The sequence below is a fragment of the Pan troglodytes genome, chromosome 3 (assembly GCF_028858775.2).
Source record: "Pan troglodytes isolate AG18354 chromosome 3, NHGRI_mPanTro3-v2.0_pri, whole genome shotgun sequence".
NCBI lineage: Eukaryota > Metazoa > Chordata > Mammalia > Primates > Hominidae > Pan > Pan troglodytes.
The window spans coordinates 187,747,346-187,764,768 of NC_072401.2; the positions used below are offsets into that span (position 1 = coordinate 187,747,346).

The 17,423-nt window shown below is 43.3% G+C and overlaps 1 protein-coding gene across 11 annotated transcripts in view; it reads left to right on the forward strand.

Moving 5' to 3' along the window:
• The first annotated feature begins 380 nt into the window (after positions 1–380).
• The window catches only part of FAM149A (family with sequence similarity 149 member A), a 68,249-nt gene continuing 51,206 nt past the window's right edge, over positions 381–17,423 (forward strand). For 2 of the 11 annotated variants that reach the window (XM_016952643.4, XM_054683581.2), the window contains exon 1: positions 381–1,306. In XM_016952643.4, the coding sequence (XP_016808132.3) occupies positions 735–1,306 (572 nt within the window). In that variant the 5' untranslated portion in view covers positions 381–734. The other 9 variants (XR_010156780.1, XR_001717341.4, XR_001717343.4 and 6 more) reach the window with 9 other exon arrangements.

The window sequence follows — 17,423 nt, forward strand, 5'->3', positions numbered from 1 at the left end:
TTGTTTGCAGGTTAGTGGGTGGCGCACCTCGCGGTCGCTCCCACCCCACCCTTAGTAACAGGGTTTGAGTAGGACCCTGGGGTGGGGGGAGTGGATGCTGCTGTTTCAAGCTCGTTCGCCCAAATACATCTTTCTACCCACCTTCCCTATCATCAGAGAGGTGGCCTGACCCCAGCACGTGCAAGTTTGTCAGGCTGGGTAAGTTCCAGAACCTTCTGGAGCCAGGGTTCTCTTTCCCAGCCCTGGGCCCTGAGCTCGGCGGATGGGATCTGCGAGGCTCGGAGCGCAGGGGAAATGGGGGCGTGTTCCTTTAAGGCGGAACCAGGCGGGGAGTGGGACGTCCCCCGCGGGCACAGCCCGAGCCGCACCTGGGGCCCAATTAGCCTGGAGCGCGGCCGGGTGTGTTGAACGTAGCAACCGCGGGCGGCGGGCGGCGGGCGGCGGCCGCGCTTCCCGGGGCTCCTGGCCCTTCGGCCCTCGGGGGTCTCACGGCGCTGGGACGAGGCGGGGCTGTTCTCCGCAGCCGGGGCGCTCGGCGGACGGACCCGGGCCGGGGAAGGGCGACCCCAGCGGCGCGGAGCTGAGCGTCCTCGGGGAGGAGAGGGAGCCAGGGGCCTCCGGGGCTCCGGGTGCGGGGACCCCAGGCTCCTCGCCCCGGCCCGGGCCGCCTCGGCCGGATCTCGGCGGTCCGAACTCTCGGGCGGCGGCGAGGACGGCGTGTCCACTGTCGAGGCATGAAGGCTGCTGTGCTGGACCTTGGGTCTCTCTTGGCCAAACTCTTCGAGACCTCGACGGCGCCCCCCGCAGGCCCCTCCTCCAGACCCTCGGGAGGTGCTGCCGCTGCAGGGTCGGGGGGCTCCAGGGCGGGCACCCCGTTGGGCACCGCCCCGACCCCGACCCTCCTCCGCGCCCTGGCTCCGGACTCCCCCTCCGCCTCGCGGCGGTCGCCCGCCCCGCTGCTCCCGTCCCCCTACTCCCGGGGCTCCGCCGCCAGCCGCGCCGCGGGAGCAGTGGGGACCCTGCTCTCTTGGCCCAGTAGCCCGAGAGCGGGTAAAGCCCCGCCCCAGCCCCCCACTCCCTCCGGCGGGGGCTGCTCCCCTGCTCGCCTGGTGGTCCCAGCGCGGCCGCCCTCGGGCCCCGGCGGGGTCTGGGCCGCGCTCCCCAGGAACCCGCTCCAGCCTGGCCCCGGAGAGCGAGAGCCCGGCGCCTGCGTGGCCCCCGGGGCTGGCCCCAGAACCCTGTTCCTTACGCTGCCTGACATCGGCGAGGAGGGGGCCTCGGACGGCGACTCCGGGGATGGCGAAGCGTGAGTAGCAGCGTGGTCCGGGCGCGTGTACCTTTTGCTGGGACCCCCGACCCCTCCGCCTGCCGCACTCACCTTCGCAGGTGCACTTCAGGAAATGAAATATTTGTAGTAACTTCCATAACCCCCTGGGCACCCTCCTTGCACGTTTCCTGGGTTTTTACTCCTTGGCTTTGCGGGCTTTCAGACATAAGCTGTGACATGCTTTGTCCAGCTTTCTCAGAGTGAATCCTAAGGGGCCTTGAAGGAAGGGACAGAATTTTGTTTCTCTTCTACCAGAAGTATTGCTACTTAGAGTGTTTGTTTGCTTGGTTTTCTTAAGGACTTTCTGAAGTCCCTTTCTTTGTCTCAGAATATAGCAGGTGTGCAGGGAAGCCGAATACACACGTCTGCAGCAAGTATTTTAAGAAGTGGTGAGACCTGGTGCTTTCCTAATTTCTAAGGACCAGTCCCTAGTCTTATCCCAAGTGGGATGGGTCTCCTTTGTGTGACATCTAGTTAATTTACATATGCATGACATCATCTGACACAAATGGAATTGTAATGGCCAGTATACGTCTGATTATTACCCTAGAGCTCCTGAGAGCTTTCCACAGTGCTCTGAGTCACTGCAGAAACGTTGACTTCATGGGAACATTTTCACTGGGAATCGGAGGCCGATTCCCTCAACACACACACACCCACACAACACCCCTTTCACTTCCAAGAGCCGTGATAAAAACATTGCTCTTTTAAAATGTGTTTTAGAACTAGGATGAATTTTAATTTTTAGAGTGGAGCATATTGTTAGCTATTCTTGAGTGGGTAAATTTTCATCCTGAATGCTGCAAAGAAATAGTGAAATGGTCAAAGACAGATGAGCCAATTCACAGACTGAGGTTTCTGCATTGTAATCTAGTGAGGCCATTCCCTACTCCCTCCAAAAAATCCTGAGTAATTTTTGCATTCATACTGATCCTGACTCACTCACAATTTAAATAATTACAGTTTCACAAAAGTGAATGATATTCATGTCAATATGAAAACAAGCGGCCGGGCACGGTGGCTCACGCCTGTAATCCCAGCACTTTGGGAGGCCGAGGCGGGCGGATCATGAGGTCAGGAGATCGAGACCATCCTGGCTAACACGATGAAACCCCGTCTCTACTAAAAATACAAAAAATTAGCCGGGCGTGGTGGTACGTGCCTGTAGTCCCAGCTACTCGGAAGGCTGAGGCAAGAGGATGATGGCGTGAACCCGGGAGGCGGAGCTTGCAGTGAGCCAAGATCGCACCATTGCGCTCCAACCTGGGCGACAGAGAGAGAGACTCCGTCTCAAAAAAACAACAAAAAAGAAAATAAGCAGTTAAGCAAAAAGTTGTTCCCACTCATTAAAAAATACTATATTATGACATATGTTTATCAACTGATAGTTTTCCCTATCAGTTAATTGCTTTTGGAAAACTCACTGGAATACATATGCCTGAGGAATTAGACCTTTGTTATTGGCAACTGGTCCTTAACATTTATGCAATTAATGTTTTATGAGCAAACAGATCTACACACTGACCTTAAACTCTAGTCTTAGTGCTTTTAACAAATAGGCACTGAAATATGCAGCATGGCCAGTGAAACTGGTGTTAGTTTCAATTCTTGAACATATTAGCTCATGTTTATATTGTGCAAATATTTGCAATAGATACTTTTTGAATAACACTGCATTTGGCATTATTTATATAAGAGATTATTCTGAATTAACAAGTGCATTCAATTTTATGGACAGTGAAGAAATTGAATTTTTAAATTATTATTATTTTTTGAGATGAGGTCTCCTTCTGTCACCCAGGTTGGAGTGCAGTGGTATGATCACTGTTCATTGCAGCCTCAACCTCCCAGGCTCAAGCGATCTGACTCTCCCGTCTCAGACTCTCGAGTAGCTGGGACTACAGGTGTGAGCTACTATGCCTGGCCAATTTTAAAAATGTTTCTGTGGAGACGGGGTCTCCCTATGTTGCCCAGGCTGGTCTTGAACTCCTGGCCTCAAGCAATCTTCCCACCTGGGCATTGCTGGGATTACAGGCATGAGCCACTGCATCTGGCCGTGAAATTGAATTTTAGGTAAGTGCCATGAGAAGTAATATACACAGCTAGGTGCTTTGCAGAATCCTCCTGAGTTTGTGTGCTCCTACTGTCTGCAGCAGCAGGTAAAGGCACACACAGGCAGGAAGCAGACTGGCCCTCTGAGCATACCATTTTTCCTTTCAGATCCACGACTACTCACATTCCCTTCCTCTCATCATACCCCACTCCTTTTTCAATCACTAAAACATAAGAGACAAAGGGGAAGGAACAAAGTATTAAGACGGCTTTTCTTTCAATACTGCAGACTTTGCACCTTGAAGGATTCTTTTTCCCTCCTGGATTTCTGTGGTAGTGATTTATAACACCGAATAAACAAACATAAGACAATGAATTTAAATTTGCTCCTACCATCTCATCTGTCACTTGGCAGATAGCTGCTGCTGTTAGCCTGTGTGGTTAATATTAAAATCAGGAATTTAAATTTCAAAAGCCTGGAAACTTGGAAAGGGAGAAATGGGTAATGTCAGAGAAAAAGTTTAAAGAGTGATGAGAATGTGAATACATATAAAGGAAACCGTAAACCTGTCTGCAAGAAATGCGGATCTAATTTTAAGGCCGTGGCCCTGAGTTCTAAAGGAAAACCCTATTAGCAGTTTGTACTTTTTTGACAATAATGCATACATTTTACATTTGCCTGATTCTGTACTTGGCTTTAAAAAAAAAAACAAAAAACTGAAAGTAGTGAAATTAACTTGAGTAGGAAAATATGCAAACTCTCCTGCAATTTAGAGGCTTTTTTCCAAGCAAAGATGCTGAATAGCAGCAGGGGTTTTTAATCTCTGACCCAAGAATTCCGTAAGTGAAAGGCCCATGGAACGGAGGCTGCCCCTTTCGCTCCACAGGGTGTACTGACTGCACATCTGAGCCAGAGGCAGAGGATACTGAGCTCTCTTTCTTCACCTCACTGTCCTGCATCCCTGGATACGTGATCCAACACCTTTGATCTTCACCTTGGCTTCCCTGTCCATTTCATGTATATATTATGCCTCAGTGTTTTTCAGTCTCACTCATCCCTCTTCACTACCTCTTTTCATACTTCTGGTTTGAACCACACAATACACCTTGTAAAGGTCTTATTCTCTCTCTCTCTTTTTTGAGACAGAGTCTTGCTCTGTCGCCCAGGCTGGAGTGCAGTGGTGCGATCTCGGCTCGCTGCAAGCTCCGCCTCCCGGGTTCACGCCATTCTCCTGCCTCAGCCTCCCGAGTAGCTGGGACTGCAGGTGCCTGCCACCACGCCCGGCTAATTTTTTGTATTTTTAGTAGAGAAGGGGTTTCACCATGTTAGCCAGGATGGTCTCGATCTCCTGACCTTGTGATTTGCCCGCCTCGGCCTCCCGAAGTGCTGGGATTACGGGCTTGAGCCACCGCGCCCGGCCGGTCTTATTCTCTTATTTGTTCTGCAAATGTAAGAATTCCTAGCAATACGTAAGGTGGATAGATAGATAATTGCTGTGTATGAATGTTGGTAGAGTGTAAACTTCTAGTCAGGAAGTATTTGTAGCTTGTGTAAGTCATAGTTATTAGCAAGCATATATTCACTCTTTTTTTTTGAGTGATTGAGTTCCATTGTTAAAATCACATTACTGTGGAAACATTGCAGTGGCTGCTTGAAGGGCCTGTCAGCATGGCTGGCAGTAAAGTGACTAGAGGGACTTATCTCAATTCCTCTGACACTGAGGCAGCCTCCAGCGTGATGAAGCCTGTAGACCCGGAAACCAGACGAGGTGGATTCCACCTCAAACCGATTGCTAGCTGAGTAATTCTGGGCAGGTCATTCATTTCTTCCCTAGCTGTAGTTTTTCTTTCTTGATAATATGGAGGTGATAATACTTTCTGCATAGAAGTGCTCCAGAAATTAATTGAAATAATAAGTAATATATGGAGAAATGCTAAAAAAGTGTTATCTATGATTACTACCTGCTTCTTGGCACAGAAATGAAAATTGAGAGCCATGTTTTATTGAAAGAAACATTCTAGGTGAAGAAAAAACAGAGAGAGAAAAATGATTCATTATATTTACCATGTGGCTGTAATAAATGGTGTCTTTTAGTTCAGTTATTTGGGAGAACAAATTATAGTACATGCCAGTCTTTCATCATTACCTTCCCTGCATGACTTACAGAAGATAAGGGTTAGTTTAATTAACATTACCACTGAGTGCTGTGTAACACCCAGAAGGAAATGCATTTACCACTCTGGGATCAAACTTTTAATCTGCAGAATAATCAGTAGCATCACAAATCATACTTGTGTAGCCCTTGTCTTTTCCTCCACTGAAACCCTGTGATTTATATTCACATCTTATGTCCATTATCAGACTATAAACTCTTTGTCCTGTGACACTTAAGGGAACACATGCCCATAAAAGACATTTAGCAAATATTTATTGAATGGATGAAGAAAATATTTTCTTCCTCATATAATCCACTGTCATGGGTTTCTAATCTTATAACAACCCAGGGGCAGTTTAAATGTCTTTCTTGAAAAATAATTATTGTCTTAGGTGTTTTTGTTTCATCGTCTTGAGTTTTTCCAAAGTTAGTAATGCTTTCTGCTGGGACTTAGCATTTCCTCAGGGATGAACGGTGGCTCAGTGTACAATTGTCGTATGAGCGTTACTTTCTTTTTTTTTTTATTATACTTTAAGTTTTAGGGTACATGTGCACATTGTGCAGGTTAGTTACATATGTATACATGTGCCATGCTGGTGCGCTGCACCCACTAACTCGTCATCTAGCATTAGGTATATCTCCCAATGCTATCCCTCCCCCCTCCCCCCACCCCACAACAGTCCCCAGAGTGTGATGTTCCCCTTCCTGTGTCCATGTGATCTCATTGTTCAATTCCCACCTATGAGTGAGAATATGCGGTGTTTGGTTTTTTGTTCTTGCGATAGTTTACTGAGAATGATGATTTCCAATTTCATCCATGTCCCTACAAAGGACATGAACTCATCATTTTTTATGGCTGCATAGTATTCCATGGTGTATATGTGCCACATTTTCTTAATCCAGTCTATCATTGTTGGACATTTGGGTTGGTTCCAAGTCTTTGCTATTGTGAATAATGCCGCAATAAACATACGTGTGCATGTGTCTTTATAGCAGCATGATTTATAGTCCTTTGGGTATATACCCAGTAATGGGATGGCTGGGTCAAATGGTATTTCTAGTTCTAGATCCCTGAGGAATCGCCACAGTGACTTCCACAATGGTTGAACTAGTTTACAGTCCCACCAACAGTGTAAAAGTGTTCCTATTTCTCCACATCCTCTCCAGCACCTGTTGTTTCCTGACTTTTTAATGATCGCCATTCTAACTGGTGTGAGATGGTATCTCATTGTGGTTTTGATTTGCATTTCTCTGATGGCCAGTGATGATGAGCATTTTTTCATGTGTTTTTTGGCTGCATAAATGTCTTCTTTTGAGAAATGTCTGTTCATGTCCTTCGCCCACTTTTTGATGGGGTTGTTTTTTTCTTGTAAATTTGTTTGAGTTCTTTGTAGATTCTGGATGTTAGCCCTTTGTCAGATGTGTAGGTTGCGAAAATTTTCTCCCATTCTGTAGGTTGCCTGTTCACTCTGATGGTAGTTTCTTTTGCTGTGCAGAAGCTCTTTAGTTTAATTAGATCCCATTTGTCAATTTTGTCTTTTGTTGCCATTGCTTTTGGTGTTTTGGACATGAAGTCCTTGCCCATGCCTATGTCCTGAATGGTAATACCTAGGTTTTCTTCTAGGGTTTTTATGGTTTTAGGTCTAACATTTAAGTCTTTAATCCATCTTGAATTGATTTTTGTATAAGGTGTAAGGAAGGGATGCAGTTTCAGCTTTCTACATATGGCTAGCCAGTTTTCCCAGCACCATTTATTAAATAGGGAATCCTTTCCCCATTGCTTGTTTTTCTCAGGTTTGTCAAAGATCAGATAGTTGTAGATATGCGGCGTTATTTCTGAGGGCTCTGTTCTGTTCCATTGATCTAGATCTCTGTTTTGGTACCAGTACCATGCTGTTTTGGTTACTGTAGCCTTGTAGTATAGTTTGAAGTCAGGTAGCCTGATGCCTCCAGCTTTGTTCTTTTGGCTTAGGATTGCCTTGGTGATGCGGGCTCTTTTTTGCTTCCATATGAACTTTAAAGTAGTTTTTTCCAATTCTGTGAAGAAAGTCATTGGTAGCTTTATGGGGATGGCATTGAATCTGTAAATTACCTTGGGCAGTATGGCCATTTTCATGATATTGATTCTTCCTACCCATGAGCATGGAATGTTCTTCCATTTGTTTGTATCCTCTTTTATTTCCTTGAGCAGTGGTTTGTAGTTCTCCTTGAAGAGGTCCTTCACATCCCTTGTAAGTTGGATTCCTAGGTATTTTATTCTCTTTGAAGCAATTGTGAATGGGAGTTCACTCATGATTTGGCTCTCTGTTTGGCTGTTATTGGTGTATAAGAATGCTTGTGATTTTTGTACATTGATTTTGTATCCTGAGACTTTGCTGAAGTTGCTTATCAGCTTAAGGAGATTTTGGGCTGAGACAGTGGGGTTTTCTAGATATACAATCATGTCGTCTGCAAACAGGGACAATTTGACTTCCTCTTTTCCTAATTGAATACCCTTTATTTCCTTCTCCTGCCTGATTGCCCTGGCCAGAACTTCCAACACTATGTTGACTAGGAGTGGTGAGAGAGGGCATCCCTGTGTTGTGCCAGTTTTCAAAGGGAATGCTTCCAGTTTTTGCCCATTCAGTATGATATTGGCTGTGGGTTTGTCATAGATAGCTCTTATTATTTTGAAATACGTCCCATGAATACCTAATTTATTGAGAGTTTTTAGCATGAAGGGTTGTTGAATTTTGTCAAAGGCTTTTTCTGCATCTGTTGAGATAATCATGTGGTTTTTGTCTTTGGCTCTGTTTATATGCTGGATTACATTTATTGATTTGTGTATATTGAACCAGCCTTGCATCCCAGAGATGAAGCCCACTTGATCATGGTGGATAAGCTTTTTGATGTGCTGCTGGATTCGTTTTGCCAGTATTTTATTGAGGATTTTTGCATCAATGTTCATCAGGGATATTGGTCTAAAATTCTCTTTTTTGGTTGTGTCTCTGCCCGGCTTTGGTATCAGAATGATGCTGGCCTCATAAAATGAGTTAGGGAGGATTCCCTCTTTTTCTATTGATTGGAATAGTTTCAGAAGGAATGGTACCAGTTCCTCCTTGTACCTCTGATAGAATTCGGCTGTGAATCCATCTGGTCCTGGACTCTTTTTGGTTGGTAAACTATTGATTATTGCCACAATTTCAGCTCCTTTTATTGGTCTATTCAGAGATTCAACTTCTTCCTGGTTTAGTCTTGGGAGAGTGTATGTGTCGAGGAATTTATCCATTTCTTCTAGATTTTCTAGTTTATTTGCGTAGAGGTGTTTGTAGTATTCTCTGATGGTAGTTTGTATTTCTGTGGGATTGGTGGTGATATCCCCTTTATCATTTTTTATTGTGTCTATTTGATTCTTCTCTCTTTTTTTATTAGTCTTGCTAGCGGGCTATCAATTTTGTTGATCCTTTCAAAAAACCAGCTCCTGGATTCATTAATTTTTTGAAGGGTTTTTTGTGTCTCTATTTCCTTCAGTTCTGCTCTGATTTTAGTTATTTCTTGCCTTCTGCTAGCTTTTGAATGTGTTTGCTCTTGCTTTTCTAGTTCTTTTAATTGTGATGTTAGGGTGTCAATATTGGATCTTTCCTGCTTTCTCTTGTGGGCATTTAGTGCTATAAATTTCCCTCTACACACTGCTTTGAATGCGTCCCAGAGTTTCTGGTGTGTTGTGTCTTTGTTCTCGTTGGTTTCAAAGAACATCTTTATTTCTGCCTTCATTTCGTTATGTACCCGGTAGTCATTCAGGAGCAGGTTGTTCAGTTTCCATGTAGTTGAGCGGTTTTGAGTGAGATTCTTAATCCTGAGTTCTAGTTTGATTGCACTGTGGTCTGAGAGATAGTTTGTTATAATTTCTGTTCTTTTACATTTGCTGAGGAGAGCTTTACTTCCAAGTATGTGGTCAATTTTGGAATAGGTGTGGTGTGGTGCTGAAAAAAATGTATATTCTGTTGATTTGGGGTGGAGAGTTCTGTAGATGTCTATTAGGTCCGCTTGGTGCAGAGCTGAGTTCAATTCCTGGGTATCCTTGTTGACTTTCTGTCTCGTTGATCTGTCTAATGTTGACAGTGGGGTGTTAAAGTCTCCCATTATTATTGTGTGGGAGTCTAAGTCTCTTTGTAGGTCACTCAGGACTTGCTTTATGAATCTGGGTGCTCCTGTATTGGGTGCATATATATTTAGGATAGTTAGCTCTTCTTGTTGAATTGATCCCTTTACCTTTATGTAATGGCCTTCTTTGTCTCTTTTGATCTTTGTTCGTTTAAAATCCGTTTTATCAGTGACTAGGATTGTAACCCCTGCCTTTTTTTTTGTTTTCCATTTGCTTGGTAGATCTTCCTCCATCCCTTTATTTTGAGCCTATGTGTGTCTCTGCACGTGAGATGGGTTTCCTGAATACAGCACACTGATGGGTCTTGACTCTTTATCGAATTTGCCACTCTGTGTCTTTTAATTGGAGCATTTAGTCCATTTACATTTAAAGTTAATATTGTTATGTGTGAATTTGATCCTGTCATTATGTTAGCTGGTGATTTTGCTCGTTAGTTGATGCAGTTTCTTCCTAGTCTCAATGGTCTTTACATTTTGGCATGACTTTGCAGTGGCTGGTACCGGTTGTTCCTTTCCCTGTTTAGCGCTTCCTTCAGGAGCTCTTTTAGGGCAGGCCTGGTGGTGACAAAATCTCTCAGCATTTGCTTGTCTGTAAAGTATTTTATTTCTCCTTCACTTATGAAGCTTAGTTTGGCTGGATATGAAATTCTGGGTTGAAAATTCTGTCCTTTAAGAATGTTGAATATTGGCCCCCACTCTCTTCTGGCTTGTAGGGTTTCTGCCAAGAGATCCGCTGTTAGTCTGATGGGCTTCCCTTTGAGGGTGACCCAACCTTTCTCTCTGGCTGCCCTTAACATTTTTTCCTTCATTTCAACTTGGTGAATCTGACAATTATGTGTCTTGGAGTTGCTCTTCTCGAGGAGTATCTTTGTGGCGTTCACTGTATTTCCTGAATCTGAACGTTGGCCTGCCTTGCTAGATTGGGGAAGTTCTCCTGGATAATATCCTGAAGAGTGTTTTCCAACGTGGTTCCATTCTCCCCATCACTTTCAGGTACACCAATCAGACGTAGATTTGGTCTTTTCACATAGTCCCATATTTCTTGGAGGCTTTGCTCATTTCTTTTTATTCTTTTTTCTCTAAACTTCCCTTCTCACTTCATTTCATTCATTTCATCTTCCATTGCTGATACCCTTTCTTCCAGTTGATTGCATCGGCTCCTGAGGCTTCTGCATTCTTCACGTAGTTCTCGAGCCTTGGTTTTCAGCTCCATCAGCTCCTTTAAGCACTTCTCTGTATTGGTTATTCTAGTTATACATTCTTCTAAATTTTTTTCAAAGTTTTCAACTTCTTTGCCTTTGGTTTGAATGTCCTCCCGTAGCTCAGAGTAATTTGATCGTCTGAAGCCTTCTTCTCTCAGCTCGTCAAAGTCATTCTCTGTCCAGCTTTGTTCCGTTGCTGGTGAGGAACTGCGTTCCTTTGGAGGAGGAGAGGCGCTCTGCATTTTAGAGTTTCCAGTTTTTCTGTTCTGTTTTTTCCCCATCTTTGTGGTTTTATCTACTTTTGGTCTTTGATGATGGTGATGTACAGATGGGTTTTTGGTGTGGATGTCCTTTCTGTTTGTTAGTTTTCCTTCTAACAGACAGGACCCTCAGCTGCAGGTCTGTTGGAATACCCTGCCGTGTGAGTTGTCAGTGTGCCCCTGCTGGGGGGTGCCTCCCAGTTAGGCTGCTCGGGGGTCAGGGGTCAGGGACCCACTTGAGTAGGCAGTCTGCCCGTTCTCAGATCTCCAGCTGCGTGCTGGGAGAACCACTGCTGTCTTCAAAGCTGTCAGACAGGGACATTTAAGTCTGCAGAGGTTACTGCTGTCTTTTTGTTTGTCTGTGCCCTGCCCCCAGAGGTGGAGCCTACAGTGGCAGGCAGGCCTCCTTGAGCTGTGGTGGGCTCCACCCAGTTGGAGCTTCCCGGCTGCTTTGTTTACCTAAGCAAGCCTGGGCGATGGCGGGTGCCCCTCCCCCAGCCTCGCTGCCACCTTGCAGTTTGATCTCAGACTGCTGTGCTAGCAATCAGCGAGACTCCGTGGGCGTAGGACCCTCTGAGCCATGTGCGGGATATAATCTCCTGGTGCGCCGTTTTTTTAAGCCGGTCCGAAAAGCGCAATATTCGGGTGGGAGTGACCCGATTTTTCAGGTGCGTCCGTCACCCCTTTCTTTGACTCCGAAAGGGAACTCCCTGACCCCTTGCGCTTCCCAAGTGAGGCAATGGCTCCCTGCTTCGGCTCGCGCATGGTGCGTGCACCCACTGACCTGCGCCCACTGTCTGGCACTCCCTAGTGAGATGAACCCGGTACCTCAGATGGAAATGCAGAAATCACCCGTCTTCTGTGTCACTCACGCTGGGAGCTGTAGACCAGAGCTGTTCCTATTCGGCCATCTTGGCTCCTCCCTCATGACCGTTACTTTCTATTACAGTCATATGACTGTTACTTTCATTAAAGATAATAATGAATTCAACTTGGTTTTCCATATCGAGTATTTGCTTATACCCGAGAAAACAATTTTGTTCTGTCTTATGCGTAGGCTTTTGCTTTAAATTATCCTCTTTCTTTGTTGTTATATTTAATTTTTTTTTTTTTTATTTGAGACAGAGTCTCACTCTGTCACCAGGCTGGCTGGAGTGCAGCGGCACGATCTCGGCTCACTGCAACCTCTGTCTCCTGGGTTAAAGTGATTCTCCTGCCTCAGACTCCTGAGTAGCTGGGATATATTTAAATCTTGAAAATTGTATTTGAGTTAGCAGTTATATGTTTTTTTGCTGTGTGTTTAAAGAACACATGTTGAGTGTTTTCTAATTTCTTATCCAACAAGCATGGCCCTTGTGCCAAGCTCATAATGATAGTCCTATGGGATTTGAACCCTTCAGCATTGTGTAATCATAACAGCTCATGTAAATTAGTATAGTTTTTAGAGCACAGATTGAAGTCAGATTGAATTTGATTCAAATCTCATTTTGTAACTTTTCTTAGAATGCTAATTAAGCATTCACATTGGCTACCTAACCTCTTTAAGCTTCACCTTCTCATTCATAAAATGGGAATTAATAATAATGCCTATTCAAAGAGATATTGTAAGGATTAAAAGAGATCACATATACAAACTTGTCTCTGTGGTGGCTGGTACATAAGCACTTAATAAATATCTATTACATGATATTCATTATTCTAAAGATATTCTTACTACCCACAGCATCTTTTGTACAAAATACAGTTTATTGCTATGATCTGCAGTGTAGGCTAATGTATTCTTTAATTAATTGTCAACCTGTATTTAATGAATATCTATTCCATCTAAGATCCACATGGAGCTAGATTTTTGAGTAATTAGGGAAAGAACTGGAAATGGATCTTATCAAAAAGCAGGAAAAATAAGATAAATGATCCAAGAGTGGTTTCAGACACACTGTCGTGGGCACACAGCTAAGAGAGAAGAGGAGGCGCGGAGATGATGCTGAATGAGGGGCGATGTCAGGGGTCTGAGTTCTAAAGAATGTCCAGAAGTGGGGCACATGGACACCTGGGGCTTGGGAGGGCACTGTCGGAGACCAAAGCAGTGTGAGCACACGCGTGGAGGCCCAGAGCCACATGGCGTGAGGCTTTCCATTTGTTAGGAGCACAGCTTTTGTGAAAAGCGTTTAAACTAGGGAGAGCCTTGGATACTGGGCTCTGTTTAGTAAACACTGGAAAAGCCAGGATTTAGGTAGAGAAGTGGCAGGAGCAGGCTGCACTTTAGGAGGGTTGAGCTAATGTGCAGGGAGCTAGTAGGAAGCTCTAGGAATAAACGCCTGAGAGGTATGGAGCCTAGGAATGAACACAGTGAAAAGAAAGATATTGAACTGACAAATCTCCCAAGACCGGCAACACATAGGTGAGGCTGAGGAAGCAAGAGGAAGGGCTGAAGATGATGTCAGGTGGCTGGGAGGAGAGTGCCACTCATAAAGGGGGACCACAGAAGATGCGGGTTTGTCATGCAGATGAGGAGTTCACTCTGGGATACACACCTTGAGTTGAGGTCTAGGGAAACATCTAGAGAAGGGCCAGGCACGGGGCTGGACATTCATGGTGGAATATGGCAGGAAGTTAAGGACTAGAAGCATAAACAGGCAACTTTGCACGTACAGGAGATGGTGAACACACACAGTGATCACAAACTATACAACAGATGACATCACACACCACGCAAGATGGGAGTGCTCTTTACTGTTGCTGTGGGAGTTTCAAGACCCTCTAAAATGAGGGGCATCTCCTTTCTCTGCTGGAACAGTGCTTCTCAATGTGTGTGCCATTAGCTACCTGCTTGCAGTTACCAGGTAGCTACTTGTTCCCTGTCCATGAAGCGGTAAGTGCAGAAAGGGAGAATAAGCATTTAGAAATTTTATAGCAGTTGGCAGAGGAGCTTTGTGTCTGTTGACTCTAATAATTAAACATTTGGATTCACATTTTGTGTATTGTTTTTACCATTTTATTTTTCGATTTTTATGTTTTAAAAGTATTTACATACAATAAATTGGAAAAATGATCTGACACTACAGATAGTTTGAAGAACACTGAGGTAGACTTTATTAAGATACCTTTAGACCACACTCAGCAAAACATTTCAGGACACCAAGAAAAAACAGAAGAGCCAATGATGACATTATCTTTTACTGTCCTTAAAATACCGGGCTAAGCATTTCAGGACACCAAGAAAAAACAGAACAGCCAATGATGACATTATCTTTTACTGTCCTTAAAATACCGGGCTAAGCAATATTCAAATAGTATCCTCTGATTGAAGATGAGATTCTTTAAATTGTTCAGACGATCTGGAGTTGAGGGTGTGCCCGGTTCACGGTGTCTTTGAGCGCTGCGGTCATCGGATGCAGCCTCCAGCCAAGCACCCACTGCCTGGGAGGAGGGAGCTTCCCGTTCTTATTCCTGCTTTAATCCAAGCTTGTAAGTCTCGGTTTTGTTTTGTTTTCTTTTGACATAAAAACCATGAGGAGTAGAGTCTATTGCTTTCTCTCAAAATAAACCTTTGGATCATTCAATGTGAGGAGGGCCAAAGGAAAGTGAAAATGCTAGGGAAAAAAATACCAGTTAACATTTACAAATACCATTCCACATATCCTTCACATACAGGGGACACTCTTCCCTCATGGGTACAGTCTGGATATTTGTTTCATTTTACACAGTCAAACCACATACCTTTTTGGATATGCAGAATTTTACAATTCATAGGCAAAAATTTCAAAAATTACCTCACATTTAATGGTCTCACGAATAGTGTTACACAGACACATATTTAACAGGACATGATTTTCTAGACACCATGTACTACGTAGTACTCGTCAAGCAAATGGATAAATACTATTCATTATGTATTGAAAAAAAAGTTGCCCCTTTTTGAGAGGTAGAAATAATGAAGTTGCCATCTTTTGAAAAGCACAGAAACGAAATAAAGGCTTTGTCTTGATTGACGATTATGGAACTTTGCAATGATTAAATATCACTTAGAAGCAGATGGTTTTTGGCAGTGACTAGAAAAACAGCCAAGCTAAGACTTTCCCTTCTGTTGTTTAATAAAGAAGTTATTAAGGCAAAGTTGAACTACATAAAATGTTCTTCTCAAATGCATGTATACCTATATAATCTTAGAATCATTGCCTTCTTTGTAACTATAACTTGAAATTATTTTTAAATATCGTGGAACTTCTATATAATGTCAGTCATGGGGATGAGGACACAACTCACCTTGGAAGCTCCTGTTCATATCAGGCTTTTAATGTTAATAATTCTATTTCAGAGAATGTCGCTAGTTGTATAGAAAGGTAAAGTGGGATGTATTGTAAAATGCAACATTTAATTCAATTCCCTAGTATCAAACAGTGTGAAGACTTGGAAACCATCCCTGTAGATGCAGGACTCTTCATAATCCAGTTGAACTAAGAGCCTACATCAAATAAAATGAACCCCTCCCCTCAAATAGAAGTTTTCTTGCTAAATTAATGCAAAAAATTGAATCTTAAGGAACTACAGTTTGAATATATGAAGCGCAGTTTAAAGAAGCAGGTGATAAATTCCCAAGGGAAGGTCTACCTCAGACCTCTGTTTTACTCGTTTTAACATTTTTATAAGCATGTTTCACAGATTGATGTGATCATTGATCAACTACTTACTATTCCATAACGCCAGGGTTCTTAGCATTTGAAGTAACAGCTGGTATTTCAGGGTCTACTAGGCACCAAATACAGCATGCGTGTTTTATGGACATTATCACAAATCCCCAAAACATACATACAAGGCAGGAATTTTATTTTCATTTTACACATGAAGAAATTGAGGCTCAGAATAAGAAATTGTCTAATTCCACCTAGCTGCTATGTGAAAAATGTAAGATTGAATTCCTGGAAATCAATCTCTATCTTCCACACATAGGTATAACCAGGTGTTTTTAATGAATTAAGATAGTAATGAGGATTCAAATCTACTTCCAAAGTAATTCATGGTATTTCCACCAGAACAAAATAACTCCAAAGAATTATACTCTTTCCGATAAAAATTTAAAAATCACGTTAGTAAGACCGGGTGCGGTGGCTCACACCTGTAATCCCAGCACTTTGGGAGGCTGAGGCAGGCGGATCACGAGGTTAGGAGTTCGAGACCAGCCTGGCCAATATGGTGAAACCCTGTCTCTACTAAAAAAACACAAAAATTAGCTGGGCATGGTGGTGCGTGCCTGTAGTCCCAGCTACTCAGGAGGCTGAGGCAGGAGAATCACTGGAACCAGGGAGGTGGAGCTTGCAGTGAGCCAAGATTGCGCCACTGCACTCCAGCCTGGGCAACAGAGCAAGACTCCATCTCAAAAAAAAAAAAAATAAAAGTAATCTAAAAGTGTCTTTCTCAAAATAATATTCCTTTTTTTTTTCTTTTGAGACGGAGTCTCCCTCTGTTGTGCAGTGGCGTGATCTCGGCTCGCTGCAACCTCCGCCTCCCGGATTCACGCCATTCTCCTGCCTCAGCCTCCCTAATATTCCTATTAGTACTGGTAAAGAGACCATAATAGTCCATTTCAAAGTACAAATAAATGTCTTTTGTAATAAAGGCATGACTTATTAAAAATAAAGTATTCATTTTGTCAACTCTCTTCCAGTTTTTTATAATTATGTTTCTTGTAAATTATTTTATGTATGATGACACCACATATATTTTATTCATACTAGAACGGCAGTAATGAGCAAGCATTGTCTTACTAGAAAAAATGGAGAAGCAATTAGAGATGGCATTGCCAGAGAAAGGCTGTTCCTGCACGTCAGTCAGCATTTTCTTAATTAGATGTTTCACTTAAGGGTTTGGAAGAAGCCTTATAATTAAATATTGACAACTGTAATCCTTGCCAGGCACTAATGTTCATGTTTATCTAGTGAGTGTATTTGTTGCATTTAACATTTAACATTTTGGATCTTTTTTGACTGATTTCTAACATAAATGATAAAATCTTGAGGATCTATAAAATATAGTTAAAATATATTTTAAAAATGTATTTTTAAAGATTTATTAAAGTGACAATTTAAAACTTAGTCATTAACTTCAATTCTTTACAGTGAAATTTCTTTAGTAGAGCATGTCAGAATTACGTTGAGAAGATCATGGGATCCTATGGAAGATGTAAGGAGACATTCATGGCAATTGATATTCTGACGCACACAAACGTATTATGACGGCCCTGACAGCCGCTGCACACGTTGACCCCACCTAACGTGGGACTGAA